General features: G+C 35.0%; 2 protein-coding genes across 2 annotated transcripts; one reads left to right on the top strand and one right to left on the bottom strand.

The window, feature by feature from the left end:
* Positions 1 to 3,093: 3,093 nt before the first annotated feature.
* On the bottom strand, positions 3,094 to 7,596 carry LOC117110547 (synaptogyrin-2-like). The gene is made up of 4 exons (XM_033253296.1): positions 7,451 to 7,596; positions 6,367 to 6,607; positions 5,999 to 6,105; positions 3,094 to 5,423 (listed from the first exon to the last, which is right to left on the bottom strand). Exons 1-4 carry the CDS (start codon positions 7,556 to 7,558, stop codon positions 5,205 to 5,207), a joined length of 675 nt encoding a protein of 224 aa, XP_033109187.1. The 5' UTR covers positions 7,559 to 7,596; the 3' UTR covers positions 3,094 to 5,204.
* A 1,255-nt stretch (positions 7,597 to 8,851) lies between these two features.
* On the top strand, positions 8,852 to 15,396 carry LOC117110546 (E3 ubiquitin-protein ligase ZNF598-like). Its single transcript, XM_033253295.1, has 3 exons — positions 8,852 to 9,159; positions 12,667 to 12,912; positions 13,679 to 15,396. The coding sequence occupies exons 1-3, from the start codon at positions 8,989 to 8,991 to the stop codon at positions 14,384 to 14,386; spliced, it is 1,125 nt and encodes a 374-aa protein (XP_033109186.1). The 5' UTR covers positions 8,852 to 8,988; the 3' UTR covers positions 14,387 to 15,396.
* Positions 15,397 to 17,461: the final 2,065 nt, after the last annotated feature.

Genomic DNA, 17,461 nt, shown 5'->3' with positions numbered 1-17,461 from the left:
AACTCCTCCCTCCCCTCTGAAAGTGTACGTAAAAAAATGTTGATTTTACAAACTATTCTCCATCTTTTTGTGAAGTCAACTAAATTACTGTACTTGGTTACATAAAAATGTATATTATATCGATGGTTGCATTATAATTGGTCATTAAAATATATTATTTTAAATATTGCATATTATTATGAATTAACAAATTCATGCATATGTAAATGTGTACAAATTTGACTACCCCCTCCCCCTACCGTACTGTTTGTACACTTTTGAAAATGTTGATTAATTGTGAACGAACCCTTAGATAAGGCCCAGTGTAAACAACTTGTGTGCCTTTTAAAGAAACCTGATCCACTTCCAAGATGAGGAAGGTTTACCCCTTCTCTGTTTTGCCACCAGAAAGACAGCTCACAGGAAATAGGTTTTTGAACTTTATTGTATTACTCTTAGTATGTTACAAATTATAATTAACTACCAACGGGCCTTTCCGTAGTGTCAATAATACTTAACAACTGACCAGAAATATGCTTGTGTCAAGCACGTTTTTGCGTGTTTTATAACTTGTCGTTTTGTGGGACCTTGGCGCCAATATTCAAGGGAAAGGGCTTACTTGGTTGTAAAAGTTTAGTTACTAGTTAAATACAATCAATCATTTACAAAATGATTTCTGCATGAACTATCTCCCAACTTCATCCAGGCCATTAACATTCATCTCTTTTCATAACCTGTTACAATTTAATTGAAACTATCATTATGTATGTATTGTTTATATTTTATTTGTTCTAGGAACATTTTCCTTTGTTGTCTGCCATCTATTTGAGAAAAATAAAATTACGAATTATGAATTATCTAAGATCCTTGTAGTCTGTTATTTAATGTCATTGATTTTACATAATATGTAAATCTGGTGGAAATACAGTAATTGATTTGAATATATTTGATTTTTGAAGAAGGTATTTTTTGCATTTTCAATAGTTTAATGGTCTTTACTTAGATTAAATCTTGTATGCTTCACAAAAACTATTCAGTATAGCTAAATTCATGACACTTGAACTACCAAAACATACCCCATAAATAAGCCGCCTCCCTGCATGAAAAACATTTTGAGGATTTTTGTAGTAAGATGCTTTTAGCGAAACTTGATCATTTTGAAAAATTCTACTTTTTAATTTTTAAATTGAATGAGGTTTTTATTTTTTCATATTTCACCAAACTTTCCAATACATTTTAATGACCAATATTGTTTATGCTGCTTATTTGGTATATTAGCTTAAATCAGACATGTATTTAACTGAGTTGAGTAAAAACTCACACAATAATAATTGTTTGCCAATGCAAAACTTAATCTAACCTATTGAGAAAAACCATACCATTGTCACTAAATGAATTTATAAGCGAAATCAGTTGGATTGTGAGGAAATTTATTGAAGTTCAAAATACTAACAAAGTTAATGAAACAGATATTTGGAAGAATTGGAAGCTACAAAAAAATTTGAAAGTTATATAATACTAAATCAATCTAAAAGTCAAGGTCTATAGGTAAATACAATTCTCTCCAAGTCCTGGAAATCACTTCTAACTTAAGCCACACACACACTGCGTACAATAGTCGCCGACCAACGCGATTCCATGGAGAATGCAAGATGACGATTTGTTCAGAGTGCACCTAGGGCATCGCAGGGAGCGGAGTTGGATTCATTGTACAATGCAGTGAGTACCCGGTTTAAAGCGTGAAGAAATATCTCCATTACAAGACAGAAGTAATTGATACCAATAATATGTACAGTACTTCCATATCACAGAACACAATGTGAAAATATAAATTTTAAAATCGAAAAAATAAGTATTTGGTTTGGTCACAATTGTTTTTATAATACTACATATTTGAAGTGTACAATACATTTGAAAATGTGTTTCATATACCTAAAAAGACTGAGTATAATAACCATTGTTAATTACAATGTGTAAACCCTTAGTCTTCACCTCATTGTCATATCAATATGAAATTTGCTGGCCTAAAAATGAATTCAAAATATTTAAGTCTTTATTTGGGTGTCGGACACCAGCAGACACCCCTATATACGCCACTGTTAGACATAGAACACATCCTGCTAATGCCAATTCTTAATGCCATGTCTGTTTTTAATAATTTACACAACAGCACAAAACTTGCACTTTGGTAGGGCTAATGTAACATTTACGAAAAAGACAAAACTGTTATCTACAAAACGACAAAGACTATGTCATTGTGCAGTCTTACATGGTTAAGGTCCACAGGGGCAGATCCTGATTTTTTCAAATTGGGGGGGGGGGCACACAACATATTCAAAACAGATAAGTGAGTAGTACTAATTTTAAAAAATAAATGGGATCCGCCCCTGGTCCAAGTGCATTCACATTGAATCTGAATTTTCGGAAACTTGCCAAATGGAGCAGAAAACCGAAACGGTGTGTTAGTATAGGGATGCTAGCGTTCATGGTTCAGAAACATGGTCCAAATTTTGATTCAGATCGGATGTGAATGCAGCTTTTGCTAATTTTTGACTCTGTATATCAATATTGTTGCATCATTTAATGATAGAAAATTAAGATGCTACAATACTACAATCAACTCCATATATCATAAAAGTTGTGTGAACACATTCCAATAACATTACAGTATATTGTACACATGTAAGGAGCACTTGGCTTATTATAGACACTTACACAAAGGCATTATGAGGGGTGGTGGGTTCATGAAGAGTACAATACTGCAAAAGGTCAAAAAATCATCAGGATTTGCACTAAGTACTGTATAATACTGTATTATGAAAGTCACTCTAAAAATTGACAAGGCCATTTTAAGCATCAATACTATCTCAAATGTACTAACATGAACTAGAGGGTGTCCTTATCGAACACGTGCTGTTTCTATATAGAACGCATGTTCCAGTTTTGAAATCTATTTAAATTCCAACATGGCGCCCCCTACATCATGGTAGTACTTTTTTAACGTTTCAATACGTCTGCATACAAAATCAGGGCAGTCGGACCTTTTGCAATTTCATACTCTTTGGTTCATGCAACAACACTACAAATATCACAACTCGTGTATATACTTGGCAAGAAAGAGACCATCATGGTAGCATTTATGACTGCTTTTAATATCTAAGTAGTTTTATACTTATTAGTTGCTTGATAACATCAAGGAAGGTTAAATGGTTACAAAATAACAATACAGTTGAATACTTCAATATTAGTATGAGATTAGTTGGAGCACTGATATGTAAAATTCCATAAATAACAATTCAACAATAAATTCAATAATTATTCTCTTTCACATTAATAGCAATAAATAATCAATGATGATAGAAATTTACAAAATAATTTTGCAAATACCCACAAATGTGGTGTAATGAATATTTAATAATTTTACTAGCAGTATTTAAATTGCATGCATCAACATAGAAATTAAAAATCTATAAAAGTAACAAAAATCAAACTAATGTTCCAGTTTTACTGTACTTAATGAAACATGCACTTTTAAAAGCCACCTTTGTTAATGCCATCGGTCACTTCATACACACAACAGAAAAACATATAAATCTTCAGTATGCTCTTGTAGCCAAATATACAACAAAGCACAGAAACTAAAGCATAACAAATCTCCATATGCTATTGTTGTTACCATGAGAGGTGCTGCCCTATTAAGCAATATCCATGTAGGATAAATTTTGGTCAAACTACGCTTTTTCCTGCTCAACTTTTACCAAATTTATTCTGGTGCGAACAACCAGTGTAACATTATCCTTATACCACAAGGCATGCAACAATGTTGGTTATTAATAAAAGCAGAAACTTCATCTAAAGACAAATGAATTTTCCTTAAATTCACAGCCAAAAACAAATAAAATTTAAATTCAATCCTCTGGATTGTAAACATTTAGCAGTAGTTGTTTAAAAAAAAAAATATATCCATTGAGATATAAATTATTATATATCACATTTTTCATTAAAAACTATAAAACATGTGTCATCTAGAAATGTGGCATAGTGCAGTCGGATAAAACTGGTGCACGGCTAGGCCTAGGCTAGCTAGGTTCCCCCAGGGCTAGGTGGGTGGTAACCCTGTAGGTCTTGGTGTCCTTGGGTCTTTTCCATTAAAGGGATCTTTGTAAAATGCTGGTTAACTATGAAGGCTTCTTTCAGAATTTAATTCACAGGGGGTTCTGTATACTACATGGGTGATGAACACATCAAATTATTCAGGAACAGAACAGGGGATTGTCTCTCAGTGTAAGCCCAATCTTATTGCAGTTGACATGCCTGTACAGGGGCCCAGCCCAATTTTACTTAGGATAAGTAAACATGGATTTCAGATTATGATTATCATCAATGAAGAGTTTAAAACCTTGCAACAGTGCAACATATAGCTAGCTACAGTATGGTCATTCTATACATAATCCTCATTAACTCTAGTAGTGTATTCCTACCTAAACAAAATTTTAAAACAATATTAGTCTCTTTTAAGCCGGTTTTCCACAAAGCAAATTTTTTCGTGCAAATCAAAAGCGTTGGTTCATGTGCATGCACAATCACATTTCTATCAGTTTTTTTGCTTCAGCGAAATCAGTTGTTTGAATTGTTTCCACTTTTTGCGAAGAAAAAAAATGCGCCACCAATCATAGCTCAGGAAGTGAACGGACTCTTTCGATTCACGTGAATGAATTCGCTTAGTGGAAAACCGGCTTTACGCCATGTTCATATAAACAACATTGATAACAAGGTCAATACGATAATCAATATAAGATAAATTGAAATAAATCAACTGTGATTAAGATATGTGCAATTACAATAATTTAGCAATATTATGGCTTAATACGCATAAATAATTCCAGTAACACTACTTGCCACTATCTATGTACATGTGTCCATTTGTTATTAAACATTTATTAATTTGTACACTCTTGTTCCTAGCTTGTATGGTATATCTCAATTACTGTTCAACTTATTAAATTTATGATATTTTTAGATTTTTGTCATCAATGCATAAGTATGTGACCAAACAAAGCGTTGTCCAGACTATCAAATTTTCTTTGACAAAAAAAAACTATTGTACGCCCATATGCAGTCATGATGTGCCTATATATGGTCATGATGTGATGTCATCATGACCATATTTAGGCAGACTTAATAAATTATGGTTGCCAGTTACTTGATACCTCATCAAGAACGCATTAATAGGAAGGCGCTTGATACGTTGAAGGGGATATATCATCATCTTTGGTTTGGTTGAAAGGGGCATCCTGGTAGGAATCTTGGGTTGGTGCTTCTGGAGGTCCAGGGTAAGACGAATATGGTGTGCTAGAGGGAGGAATTCCTGTATCATGGCTGGGAGCAAAGGCGGATTCTGCCCCTTGTCTATACCTCAAGAATGCCAATACTGCCAAGCAGCCCTACAAAAAAAAAAAATAATAGCAACACACAAGACCAAATAAAATCAATTACCAGTTTCACGTCCTCCCCTCATATTTTGGAACCTCTTTCAAAACATTTAGTATTTGCTATTTAAAAAAAAAAAAAAAAAATTTGCCATGGAAAATAAAAATCTGAATAGTACATAAAAAAGGGGGTTAGTTTTGTCTCTTGGTCAGTCCTCCTTTCGGACATTTCTTAAACAGCCCCTGAGTACCCATGGTTTCTCTATACCAAGAAGTGGATTTTGTCATACACGTCTGGCAGAAACAAAACCATCTTACTGTACAACGTTAAGTTAGGTGGGCCTACACACAGTGTATAGTCCTTATTAGAGAATAGTTATAATAAACCAAAGGTGCTGTCTCTTATACGCATCTAGATGTGTATAAGAGCCAGGGCCCATGTGTACTGTTGATGTATCACAGGTTAATCATCACACCACCGTTTTTGAGGTTGATAAGTGGGAGGGCCCAAAAATGATTATGCGCAAGTCCCCAACTATGACAATTTAAGTGGCAGGCGTAACGCAGGAGCACTACTAATACAGTCTTACAGTAATATTGGTCTTGATTCGAAGCGCTCCTTGTTCAGTATTCAGTTGGTAGAACCAGGGCTTCTTGGATAAAGACTTAAATGGAGATGTACACATCTGGTGAATTGCTTGAATTTTAAAGAACCCATTGCATTTTTTGGAAGAGTAGGGTGTTACACCAACGATAGTGGTTCATTTCAGCCTCTTTCATTGTGGAATGATGTGAACATGTAGCTACTACGTGTATAAGAGCCTCTTATAGACGATAGGTAGTCACAGACAACGCCCATACACAATTCAGTGAAATGATGCTGCAAGTTATAGGTTCCTACCTACCTGAACCTACATTTATTACCATTACTGGTGACATTTTGGTGAAAATATCTCACCTGAAAAGCACAAGTCTGCTATCACAGCATATTTCCTATTCATTACATTGCTCAAGTTATCAAACACGGCATCAATGACGAGAAAAATTCCACAAGCCAAGAAAGCCATGATGCCGACAAACATTCCGTAGCCGCAGGCACCGTGATTGTTGTTGTACATGCATTGCTTCTCGCTGCTTGTGTGGTCTATGGCCTGATAACCCTCAGCAGATATACACCCAAATACAATTATTGAAAACACCTGTAAGAAAGTAAGAAGGTAGGTAGGTACCGGCTAGAATATCGTCAAGGAATTATTAAATTACAAAGACCCCTTTCATAGCTTACATTGGCATACTTGAAACTCTAGTGGGCACCCTTCACTGGTAGGCAAAATGTTTGCGATGCATACAGTAGTAAAAATACATCAGGAAATGAGGATACTGGTAATTTTTGTTTCCTTGTGCGAACACTACGTAAGCTACATGGATGATTTCTAGATATGACAAGGTAATAATATTAGGAATTGTTGAAAAATCAACAAAATTTAAAAAGTATATATTTTTATTTTTTTAGCAAATTATTGAAATCAAGGTGGGAAACTATGAAAAACATCGCAATCTCAATAGTGAGAAACATGCTATTGTTTTATTGTGCAAAAAATATGTAAAATGAAATTCAGACATATCATGTCATGGTTACGCCTACTGTGTAGCCTCAATTGAGGAATCAATAAGACATTTATCCAAAAAATATAATTTAGGGCCTAGGGCCTAGGAGGCCTATGCTTTTTAAGACTTTAAAAGAAATACCGATTTGCACAGCACCCTTCTTCTTTCTCTTCTCTTTGATAGGCCTAGGCTTGCTGCACCATCTTCAGCCTTTATCCTAGTAGGCCCTTAATTATGTACCATGGGTTATGTTGGCCTTAGCCTAGGCCTAGCCCTAATATAATATGCCTTGATGTGAGCAAGGCAAGGGTTGAGTGTGCGAGTGTTTTAAACTTGTTAGAGTAATAAACACTCGTTCAGACAGCCAGGGCTTAGAATTTGAAATGATATAAAAATTAATACCGTGTCCATTTTACTGATGTTAAAAAGCTTACCCAACTTATCAACCTGAGAATTACTTGTGGTTTTTTAATATACTCAATTGGATCGAACGGTTTTCCTGCTTTTCTACCTCCATACGCTCCGCCTTCTTGACCCTCCATTTTGAGTTCTCTCTCCTTTTATCGAAATTAGTAGTCGTTGATATAGGCGTGGCCTAGCCTATACTCTATCCAACCGACTGGACATTGTCGTCGCTGTCGACACGGTGACCGTGTTCAGTTTCAATAATAATAATTAATAATAATAATAATGATAATTATTAATAATAATAATTTAATAATAATAATAATCATAATAATAATAAAAATAACAATAATAATGTTACACGTGTATAGTGCATAATGCAAGAAAAAGCTTCTATGCACTCCATCATAAAAATAATAAACACAAATTTAAATTTAAATATAAAAAAAAATGATAATAATAATAAAATAAATGTATACTACTGATTTATTTTTTAAAAATAATTAGAATGTATATAATTTTTTGATAAATCTATTAAAATTGCACTATAATTTTTTTTTTTGACCTGGAGATCCCTTGATAGTGTTCCACACTCAATCGATTCATTTTTTTATTCAGTCTATTATACATAAATATAACAGAAATGTGCTTTGAAGCTAAGCGATCAAACATAAATAGTTAAGAACACATTTGATTACTTGGACAGGGTTTTTTTTTAAATGAGTTTCCCTTTCTATCTTTTCATTTTGTGCCTGTATTTTGAGCATACCTTTTGTTGGAGGTTACCAAATAAAAAGTGAATTGAATAGTATCTTTATTCTAGTTGTAATATACAATATTGAAATATTTTTGGGCCATTAAAAGCAAAAAAAAAAAAACCGCCTCTAAACGCACCAGTGATTTTTATTCTGGGACCCTGACAGGCTCTAGTCAGCGCCCTGTCCCCCTGCCCCTAGTCAAATGACTCGCAGTGTACGTAAATATTTCAGTTTGGTCTGCCAAAACCATGGTCTTTATAAAAAGACCACTCGCGAGCCCCTTAAAATATGTTGGGCGTTTGGGTAAGTCTTTGTAATTGGAGTGGCAGCGATAATATAGCCACAAAAAAGCTGTCTTTTGTGGTCTTTAATTAGAGGGGTTAAAATTAGAGGGAGACCTTTTGCTATTTATTTACTAGGCCTAATTACAGGTAAACATGCTGATAAGTAGAAAGTGTTGTTACTGTTAAAGATAATGAATCTTTGTTGTAGCAGGCCCTACTTATGTATTTCTAGTAAGTTATGTTTCCATCTCATCAACCTTTTAATTAGATAGTCATTATTTTGATTTTTCATGAACAATATTATATTTTTTGACCCCGAAACTACTGTATACCATTTTATTTGTTGGTTGTTGATGTCAATTCTATTTCTGGCAAACTATGACGTAAGTCTGTTAACTCTTTGATTGTCAGGAGTTGTGCAACGTGTGGTGTGGCTCGATAAATACCGAAGTGCATTTGAAACTCTTTGTCTGTTTAGAATCATTTTAATTCATTCAAAAAGTTGTAATCTGAGAATACTTTACAATGTCCAAAACTACTGATAGTATATCGTCAACGTGTGTCCTCTGCTGTCAAGACGCAAAGCTGTTTGCCATAGGCCCTTGTGATCATCCGATTTGCACCAAATGTTCGACACGAATGAGGGTTCTCTGCGAGCAAAAGTACTGCTCCGTTTGTCGAAACGAAATGGGGACGGTATGTTCAGCTGCTATGTGTAGGACCTAGCTAGAAATTTAAGGCCTGCCTAGGTGGCTATTCAATCAAATTCATTCAGATTACTTGTAACTAATGATCTAATCGTGTATAATATATATTACCAGGTAGAATTTAGCTTTAACAAAAACATTTTCAATAAATCAGTAGAGTGTGGGGTGTTTAATAAATTTAATAAAATAATATAATTCAATATGCAACATACAAAAAATACAAGTACTGTAGTAGTTGCACAATAATTAATTGTGGTCTCATGATTTTAATTCTGATTTAGTGATGCAGTATACACTGTAGAACGACGTTTCGCCAATTCAGACAGAGCCCAATTTTGGGCCGCAAACCATATGGAAGGCTCAGGCAGTCTTTCTCATGAGGTTACCGATGAGTGAGAGGAACATGTTTTTTTTAAAAACAGCTTCATTGATATAATAGTAAATACGCAGTTTTAATACTAAATGTTGTCAGTAATAGAATAGATAGTGACATGTTTAATAAAAACATAGGAAATTTAAATATCAACTTCTTGCCAGGCTTTGTTAGATCAGTTCCTGGCACGGCTGGGCCGAGGCTTGGTGCTTAGAATACAGTAGAACCCCTATTAAGGGGACACCTTCTGGACCAAAAAAAGTGTCGCCTTAATAGGGGTGTTCCCTAAAAATAAATGCAAAATTGTTCCCTATAATAGGGGTTTTTGGCATGTTTTCATACAATGATGACATAAATTCTTTATAATTTTATTTTTATCGACATAAGAATCAGCTAAGTAGAATTATAACTAATTTATAGCAACAATTTTCAATGTAAATACAATACATTTATTTGAAATCAGCACAAATGTGATTAAAACAACAATAGTTTTTTATTTATTTATTTAAAAAAAATAAACCTAAAGGTCAGGGTTTCAGTCCCTCGCTGTACTGTACATTTTGCTTATGTCCTTGAGCAAGGTACTTTATCTGCATTGCTTCTCCTGTATCACCTGTCTTATCGGGCTCGTAGGTAGACCATACAGGCCTGTATGGTACATGTTATGCCCTCCCAATTTCATCAAACCACCACTGTATGGGCTGTCTCTTATACACATCTCATCTCTGATTGGGGTGTATGATAGTTAGTACTATGAATGAGAGGGGCCTAGCCTGTAAATGACTTGAACTTAAAATTTTAAAATGACATATGCTTAAGGTTTACCTTTCAATTTTATCCCCTATTTTTTCATTCGCGTTTTTATATTCGAGCAGGCCTAATCCAGGGCATACGCTTGTCACCCTAACACTGGTTCCTACCGATGAGGGTCCAAGTACCGAAGGCCCCGATACAATACTGTGTACTGTAGTGATTCTGTTGTTTTAAGACTAATTTTAGCTATTACGTTCTAAGACCGTTATACAGGGGTGGCAGCGAGGGGCCGGGAGCCAGGGCGTCGGGGAGAGGTGGCTCCCTCCCCGTCAGGGAAAAAAAGCAAAATGCGTCGGGGAGAAAAAAATTATATGTATTTTTTACATATTAGTAGACTCTAAAATCGGTTTTTAGCCTTTTTAACCTTTTAGCAGACTTTTATTGTTTTTACAGTTTTGCTGTTTCCTCTGTGATTTTATCTTTTGTGTCTTGTTTTAACTTACATTTTAACTGTGAACAAACAAGAAGAATTTCAAACCATGTTCTCACTGTGTTTGACAATAAAACTTGAATTGAAATTGAAATTGAATTGAAATTGAAATGAATGACCAGGGTAAAAGAAGCGCTTTGTATCTACAAAGAAAAGGCGCTGTATAGATGATATAAATAATAAAATAATAATGATAAAATGTTCCCAATATTATTTCATGATGCAGTGTTAATGACCAAATATTCCTTTTATTTATATATGAGCTTTCTACTGAATTAATGTAGCATGAATAGAGTAACGACATAGAATTAATAGAGCCTGTTGTGGTATGTATTAGAATTTTATATAAAGTACACAAAAAAAAAGGAAATGACAATCACCATGGTTAAGGGTCGAAATTGACAAGATTGGTTTATATGAAGTAACACATGCAGTACAGTACTGTAGGCCTGTACCAACGTTTTCTCTAAGGATTCAGGGAAAAAAATTCTGGTTTATTGCTCAAAAGGTGTTAAAATATGAAGTTGAATGAATTTTTCTTACTTTGAGAACTGTAGTTGTTGTGATATAGTGATAACAAAATTAAGTGTCACCTTTTATAGGGGTTATTTGACCATTTGGCAAAAATTGTTGCTGTAAACCTCAGTGAATGCAGGACCTATTGTTGACGACATTCTTTGAGAATGGAATTTCCCATTTACTGTAACAACTGGGAAAACCCAATATGATTCACCTATGTTGATGCAGTACATTTGTTGTCTGAATAAACACTATTTTCCATCGAGTTTTAAAAACATTAATTTTTAATATTAACAAATGAATTACAATATTTGGGCTCTCCTAAAGTGATATAACCAGATAACCAGGTTGAAGTGGATTGCTGAGATTATCATAATATAAAAATGTGCAGCATTTCCTTAAGAACTTCGTAAGTTGACATCCATCTCTTTGTTTAAATCTCGTTTAAAAATGTGCTTATTTCGTTCTCTTTGATGTCCCCTTTTCCATTCCTTGCCAGCTAGCTTTTTTGTAGTTTATCAGGATAGGAGGTTCCTAAGTCCTGGGATGGCCGAGAGACAACTGGTACTGGACAGGGTACATTTTGATAGATCCCTGCAGAGCGACTTGGGCGTACCCCATACTGTGCTTTGGGTGCTGGCTTGGATTTTCTTTTTTATTTTCCACATCTGCCCAATTTGTTCTGCACATAGACTCTCGTATTTTGCACGATATAAATAAATAATCTTTAACCTTTAACTTTTGTAAAAGCTAATACATAAATTTAGTTTTGTTGTTTCATTTCATAGAAGTAACACTTAAAATGAATGTATTTATTTTTAAGATCTTAATATTTTCTAGACTTGCTTTCATTGCTTTCCTTTAGTTCAGTGACCAGATTGCAGACTTTTCAAGTTCAGTAACTATAACTTTCCGTAGCACCAATTTGCATTGAGTGCAAGATATTGTTTTCTCAAAATTGTTCAGTGGCGTATCTGGTGGCTGTGTGGGGAGGGGGTACCCATACTCGTGCCATAGTCACCCCCATTGTAAATGTTTGAATTGAAGCAAAAAAGTCATGCTCAAGTAGTTAAAATCAGCTTATTGTGCGAGCTAGCATCCCACCCTTTTACTTTGTCATAGATCCTCCACTTCACCTTTGTGTCCCCACAGCAGTGGCACCAGTAGGGGCAGGGGAATCTTCCCCGTCAGGGGAAAAAAAAAGAAAATTTAAAAAAATTAATAATTTGCCTATCCAAATAATGTTATATTAATTGCCAATCCCTAATATTGTGGTCTAAAAGCACATTTTGCATAATAGTAAGCTTTTTATAAATTACATGCCATCATTTATTCGAATTATTTATTTTTCTATATTGTAGGTGTTGTTTGTCAAGAAGGTGCACCCTTATGCAAGTATAATTAGCCATAAATTCCTGTCCAATAAAAAAGCTGGAATCCGTTTTGCTTCTGGGTGGATGAAGAGCGAGTTTGAAGACTACCTCAGTCATAAGTGTCCTAAATGCCCGAAGGATGTAAACCAGTTTAAATCACTCAAACTCCTGGAAGAACACATGCGGCGGAACCATGAACTTTTTTACTGTAACCTTTGCGTAGACAACGTCAAGGTGAGATTCAAATGCCCATATATGGTCATGATGTGCCTATATATGGTCATGATGTGATGTCATCATGACCATATTTAGGCATGTCACACGTTTTTGTCAAATAAATGATGATAGTATTTCCATTTTTGGACAATAAATAAAATCTTGAATCTTTAATATGCAGGCAACGACAGCTCAGTGAAAATATTATGTTTTTCTTTGGAAAGAAGGATGTTGATAACTTTTTATCCTTAAAAATTGAATGGAACATGTTAAAACTTTTTGGTTCCAAGAGGAACAGTTTACTTTGGATTGAAGTGTGTGTGTATTTTTGTGGATGTATGTGGATTAGTGGTATTATACTTTTAAAATTTAGGGGGTATTTTTTTGACCATTTGTCATGCTGTCCTGTTCTGTTTGTATCTCTATAGTATAATATTTTTATATCAATGCTTTCGTATCCTCACACCTCCCATCTACTACTGTTCTTTGTTTTTAGACCAAAAATAATTGTCCCATGTAAAATACAAAAAAGCAAAATCATTTTTGAAATTGACTTAAACATAGAATTAGTACTTATTTAAACATTGTTTAGAAACACTTCTAGTCATTCAAAGTGTTTTATTGTTTTTATCGTTATCCATTGTATTAAAGGGTACACATTTTAAAATTAAGTAAATTCTATGCTCAAGTTAATAAGTGCATGTCCTGCAAAATGAGCAAGGCTAAAATCTATTAAATAAGCCTTTGAAACTGTCTCTTATACACATCTAGATGTGTATAAGAGACAGATTCTAAAGCATCAGACATTGATTCTGATTCAACAAGAACTAGAATGCCACCAGGTTTTCCACTACAGGCAACTGATTCGATTCCTAAAAGATATCCACCAGGATTGTCACTGCCAACAACAATCCCACCTCCAGGATTTGATAAGGGATCAACTTTTAACCCACCCCCAAGATTCTCAGTTGCCTCTGTGTTTGTCGAGCCTAGTAACTTTAAACAAAGAAATATGGATCTAATTGATAAAATTCGAACACATTTAAACTACGACGTTGATGGATTCAATAAATTCAAAAGATTGTCAGGTCAGTTCCGTCAGGGGAACCTGTCTGGCAAGGACTACTATGAAAACTGCAGTGGGCTACTTGGTAAAGACAACTTCCAAAATATATTCCCAGATTTAGTCTCCCTTCTACCTGATACCGAAAAACAGCAAGAATTATTATTAGTAAATAATGACTATAAGATTCTTGCAAAAAATACAGGGGAAAAGGTGTTGTCAATCAAGAAGAAAGGGTCATCGGTATGGAGTGGTCAGGGACAGAATGAGAACACAATGTGCAATAGCTGTGGCCAAGTCTTGTTACAGAAGGATTTGAGTTCCCATATGGACATTTGTAGCAAAAACACTGACTTTCCATCCTTAGCTGCTGCATCTGCTTCCTCAGCACCTAGACAAACAGCTACTGCTTGGGGCCGTGTTAAATGATGTTATGTTATTATAACATTTACTGTATTTGTTTGAAACAATGTCATACGACGCAGCCCTCTATGATTTTTTGTCTTGTTGAGTCTGTGGCACAAACACAGACATGAAAGGTCTGTATTTGAGACACTTGTGTTATAGATTATTATACTAAAAATGTTTAATATAATAATTCTAAACCTAAAGACTATGCCCTGATGATCAGGCTAATTTGTACATTGCTGACTGAATTGTCATTTACACAATTGTACAGCAGGCCACTGTATGTTACAGCTGTTTACAAAGAATTAAACAGCAAATAAATAAGTTTGTTGAAATGTAAACCTTTTGCTTCTCATGATTGGCAGATTCGGATTTTTAACTGTTAAGGCCAACTCATAAAGCGTCAAAGCTGCCCGACGCAATTTATCGCAGAGGACAGTTGTTAGGTCATGAGAATATTAAACATGTTGAATATTGTACGACGCGACTAACCCAGACGCAGAGCCTTCTCGTACAGACCCGATGCAACAACAAATTTTGTTGAATTCAATTTTAATTCCACTTTTTATTTTCTTTTTTTCCAAAATTGTTAAGAATTCAGATCAGCAAAGACTGAGGCTCGTTCAAACTATCAGTTTTTGTTTAAATCTTTTTGTGTTTTGATATCGAAAAAAAATTGAGAAAAGTAGTCACCTCGTTGGATACTATTTAAGAACTTCTTCACTAGTATAATATAAAGCCAGGCATTCACAATGCATCTGACGTCCGTCAGCTGACGCGATTCTATGGATTCTAATTTAATTCGTGTGAAATCATTGGAAAAAACTACAGTATCTTATTGTTATACCCAGCATGCATTTTGTTAAGCTGTGAATGATGTCAATTAGTGTTGTTGATGTCAATGTATAAGAAACCACAAGAAGTTATTCAAACATTTATTAACAGAATAGATTGCAGGGGTGGCGCCAGCGGTGGGCATATATAGATAGCGGTGAGAGCTGGCCCCAGCCCCCCCCCCCCCCATGTTGGGGGGAAAAAGCACAATTCGTCGGGGGAGAGAAAAAAAATTATGTGTATTTTCTACATTATTAGTAGACTCTAAAATCTATTAAATAAGCCTTTGAAACATTTTCGCTAAGCCCCTGGACCACTTTTGAAACATTTTAATCGAAGCTCGACAACGCCCACTTTGAAATCTGACCCCTCGTCGGCTAACCCGTCGGGGACCTCGTCCCCACCGTCAGGCAAATCCTGGCGTTACCCCTAGTAGATTGTTTAGAATTTCAGAGAGGTAACATTAGTTACAACTTATTTGTGGAACCTGTTGAATAATGTACTTAATATATTATCAAGAGTATGTGTGATTTTATAATTCTTAAAAATAAAATCGGAAATTACAGGTAATTGCTTGGTTTTATTGTTTACATTTGTTTGTTGTGCAGTTATTAACCAAACAATATTTCAGTAACAAATTACCTCCCAATTTGTGTCTTTTAATTGATAATAGTTTAAAGAGTGTAGAGGGGAAAGAGAGCACAGTATGATTTTTTTCGTGCATAGACGAATGTTATCCCCTGATTACGATTGATCTGCTGCCATCTGAATGTTCCACGATTTTAACAAAATATATGACTGTTCTGTTCTCCACACAATAATTGCAAACACTTATGTTCAGTTAGAGGTTGCAGGGCAGGAACTTCTGCAGACTTCAATTTACAACATAACTTTTGTAGTTTCTACTAGTTGCTCTGGAAGTTTTGCCTAAGTACCGACATATGGAAATAGACAAAAATACTGTACTAAGGAAATTTATCATAGGCCGAGACAAATAAGTGAATAGGTCTAAAGTCCAGAACAAATAACCTTTTCATCAGGGTTCCCTAGACACACTAGATACGCCATTGGCCATACTAAGCTATAAAACACGTACCCATTACTCCTACTGGGGATTCTTATTCCCCGGCTCTAAACGACCCCTTGGTTTGTACCCCCTGCCGGACATGCGTAGACATGCATCAGCCGAATGTAGTACAATTGTTTATCAGTGTGATTAGTCTGCTCAATAAACAATTTTAATTACTTGTGCAAATATAAAGATGTGGGTAACCCACATCTTTATATACGACTTTCCATGGATCTCGACCTGCTATGTAGGCCCTCTTTAGGCTAGATGCGTCTAGACGGTTGGAAGCGACGGTTGAAGAAAAACGGAAGCAAGCCGAGGACTTCGCTAACTTCCATTCCTCAGTATTAAAATCCTTTCATTGATGGGCACTGTCTAAAACTTTCTTCCAGCTTATCTCTGAAAAGATTGTAACCTTTTCGTCTGCAGTTGGCTCAACATGAATTACACAGGAACCGTTGAGCTTCCATGATGGCCTAGGCTCGAACATGACACGTTGTTTTTTGTTGTTATTCGTGACGTCATCAACGAGTACAATACATTTATTATCCACAATTAAGTAAACTGCCTTAAAGAAAAAAAAATTGGTTCATGTGGGAATCCAACACACAACCTCCATGTTTGCTATTCATACCATCAACTAAACTGCCTTAAAAAAAAAAAATTTAAAAAAAACTGGCTCGTGTGGGAATCGAACCCACGACCTTAAAAAAAAATGTAAAAAAATATTTAAAAAAACTTGCCCCGTGTGGGAATCGAACCCACGATCGCTGAGTTTACTACTCCTGATCCAGCATGACTAGACGGAGGGAGGTAAACCGCGGCCCTAAGCCATAAATGCGATAAACCTAGTACCACACCAAGTACCAGTTAGTCAACTCTGGTCTTACTATAAAAAAATTCTTTGTATATATACACTGCAGGTTAATATTACGCTTGGTCATGGTGTCAAAAATGGGCCGTGGGCCAAGAGAGTTTATTTTTTTGTCTAAAAATGTACAATTAAATTTATAATCGATTTTTCATAGTTACCATTTCCATAACTTACGCACTTTTTTTTAAATAGACAAAAATATTTGAAAAATTCATTATGCAAATTAGAAAAAAAAAAAAAACTAATCATGTTACGGGAAACCTGGTGGTTGTGTGTTCAATTCCAACACGAACCATTTTTTTTTTTTTTTTTTTTTTTT

The sequence above is a fragment of the Anneissia japonica genome, unplaced genomic scaffold, assembly GCF_011630105.1.
Source record: "Anneissia japonica isolate Jap-2015-1 unplaced genomic scaffold, ASM1163010v1 scaffold287738_len211916_cov219, whole genome shotgun sequence".
In the NCBI taxonomy this organism is placed as follows: Eukaryota; Metazoa; Echinodermata; class Crinoidea; order Comatulida; family Comatulidae; genus Anneissia; species Anneissia japonica.
This window is presented reverse-complemented; position numbering and strand designations above follow the sequence as displayed.

What these genes read in the sequence shown, in the direction of transcription:
- LOC117110547 (XM_033253296.1), bottom strand. Translation starts at nt 7,558, where the DNA reads ATGGAGGGTCAAGAAGGCGGAGCGTATGGAGGTAGAAAAGCAGGAAAA. An exon ending in TTCTCAGGTTGATAAGTTGG is followed by an intron (nt 6,608 to 7,450) that starts GTAAGCTTTTTA and finishes ACTTTCTTACAG; the next exon opens with GTGTTTTCAATAATTGTATT. An exon ending in AGCAGACTTGTGCTTTTCAG is followed by an intron (nt 6,106 to 6,366) that starts GTGAGATATTTT and finishes TTAAAATTCAAG; the next exon opens with CAATTCACCAGATGTGTACA.
- LOC117110546 (XM_033253295.1), top strand. Translation starts at nt 8,989, where the DNA reads ATGTCCAAAACTACTGATAGTATATCGTCAACGTGTGTCCTCTGCTGT. An exon ending in GTCGAAACGAAATGGGGACG is followed by an intron (nt 9,160 to 12,666) that starts GTATGTTCAGCT and finishes TCTATATTGTAG; the next exon opens with GTGTTGTTTGTCAAGAAGGT. An exon ending in TTTGCGTAGACAACGTCAAG is followed by an intron (nt 12,913 to 13,678) that starts GTGAGATTCAAA and finishes TGTGTATAAGAG; the next exon opens with ACAGATTCTAAAGCATCAGA.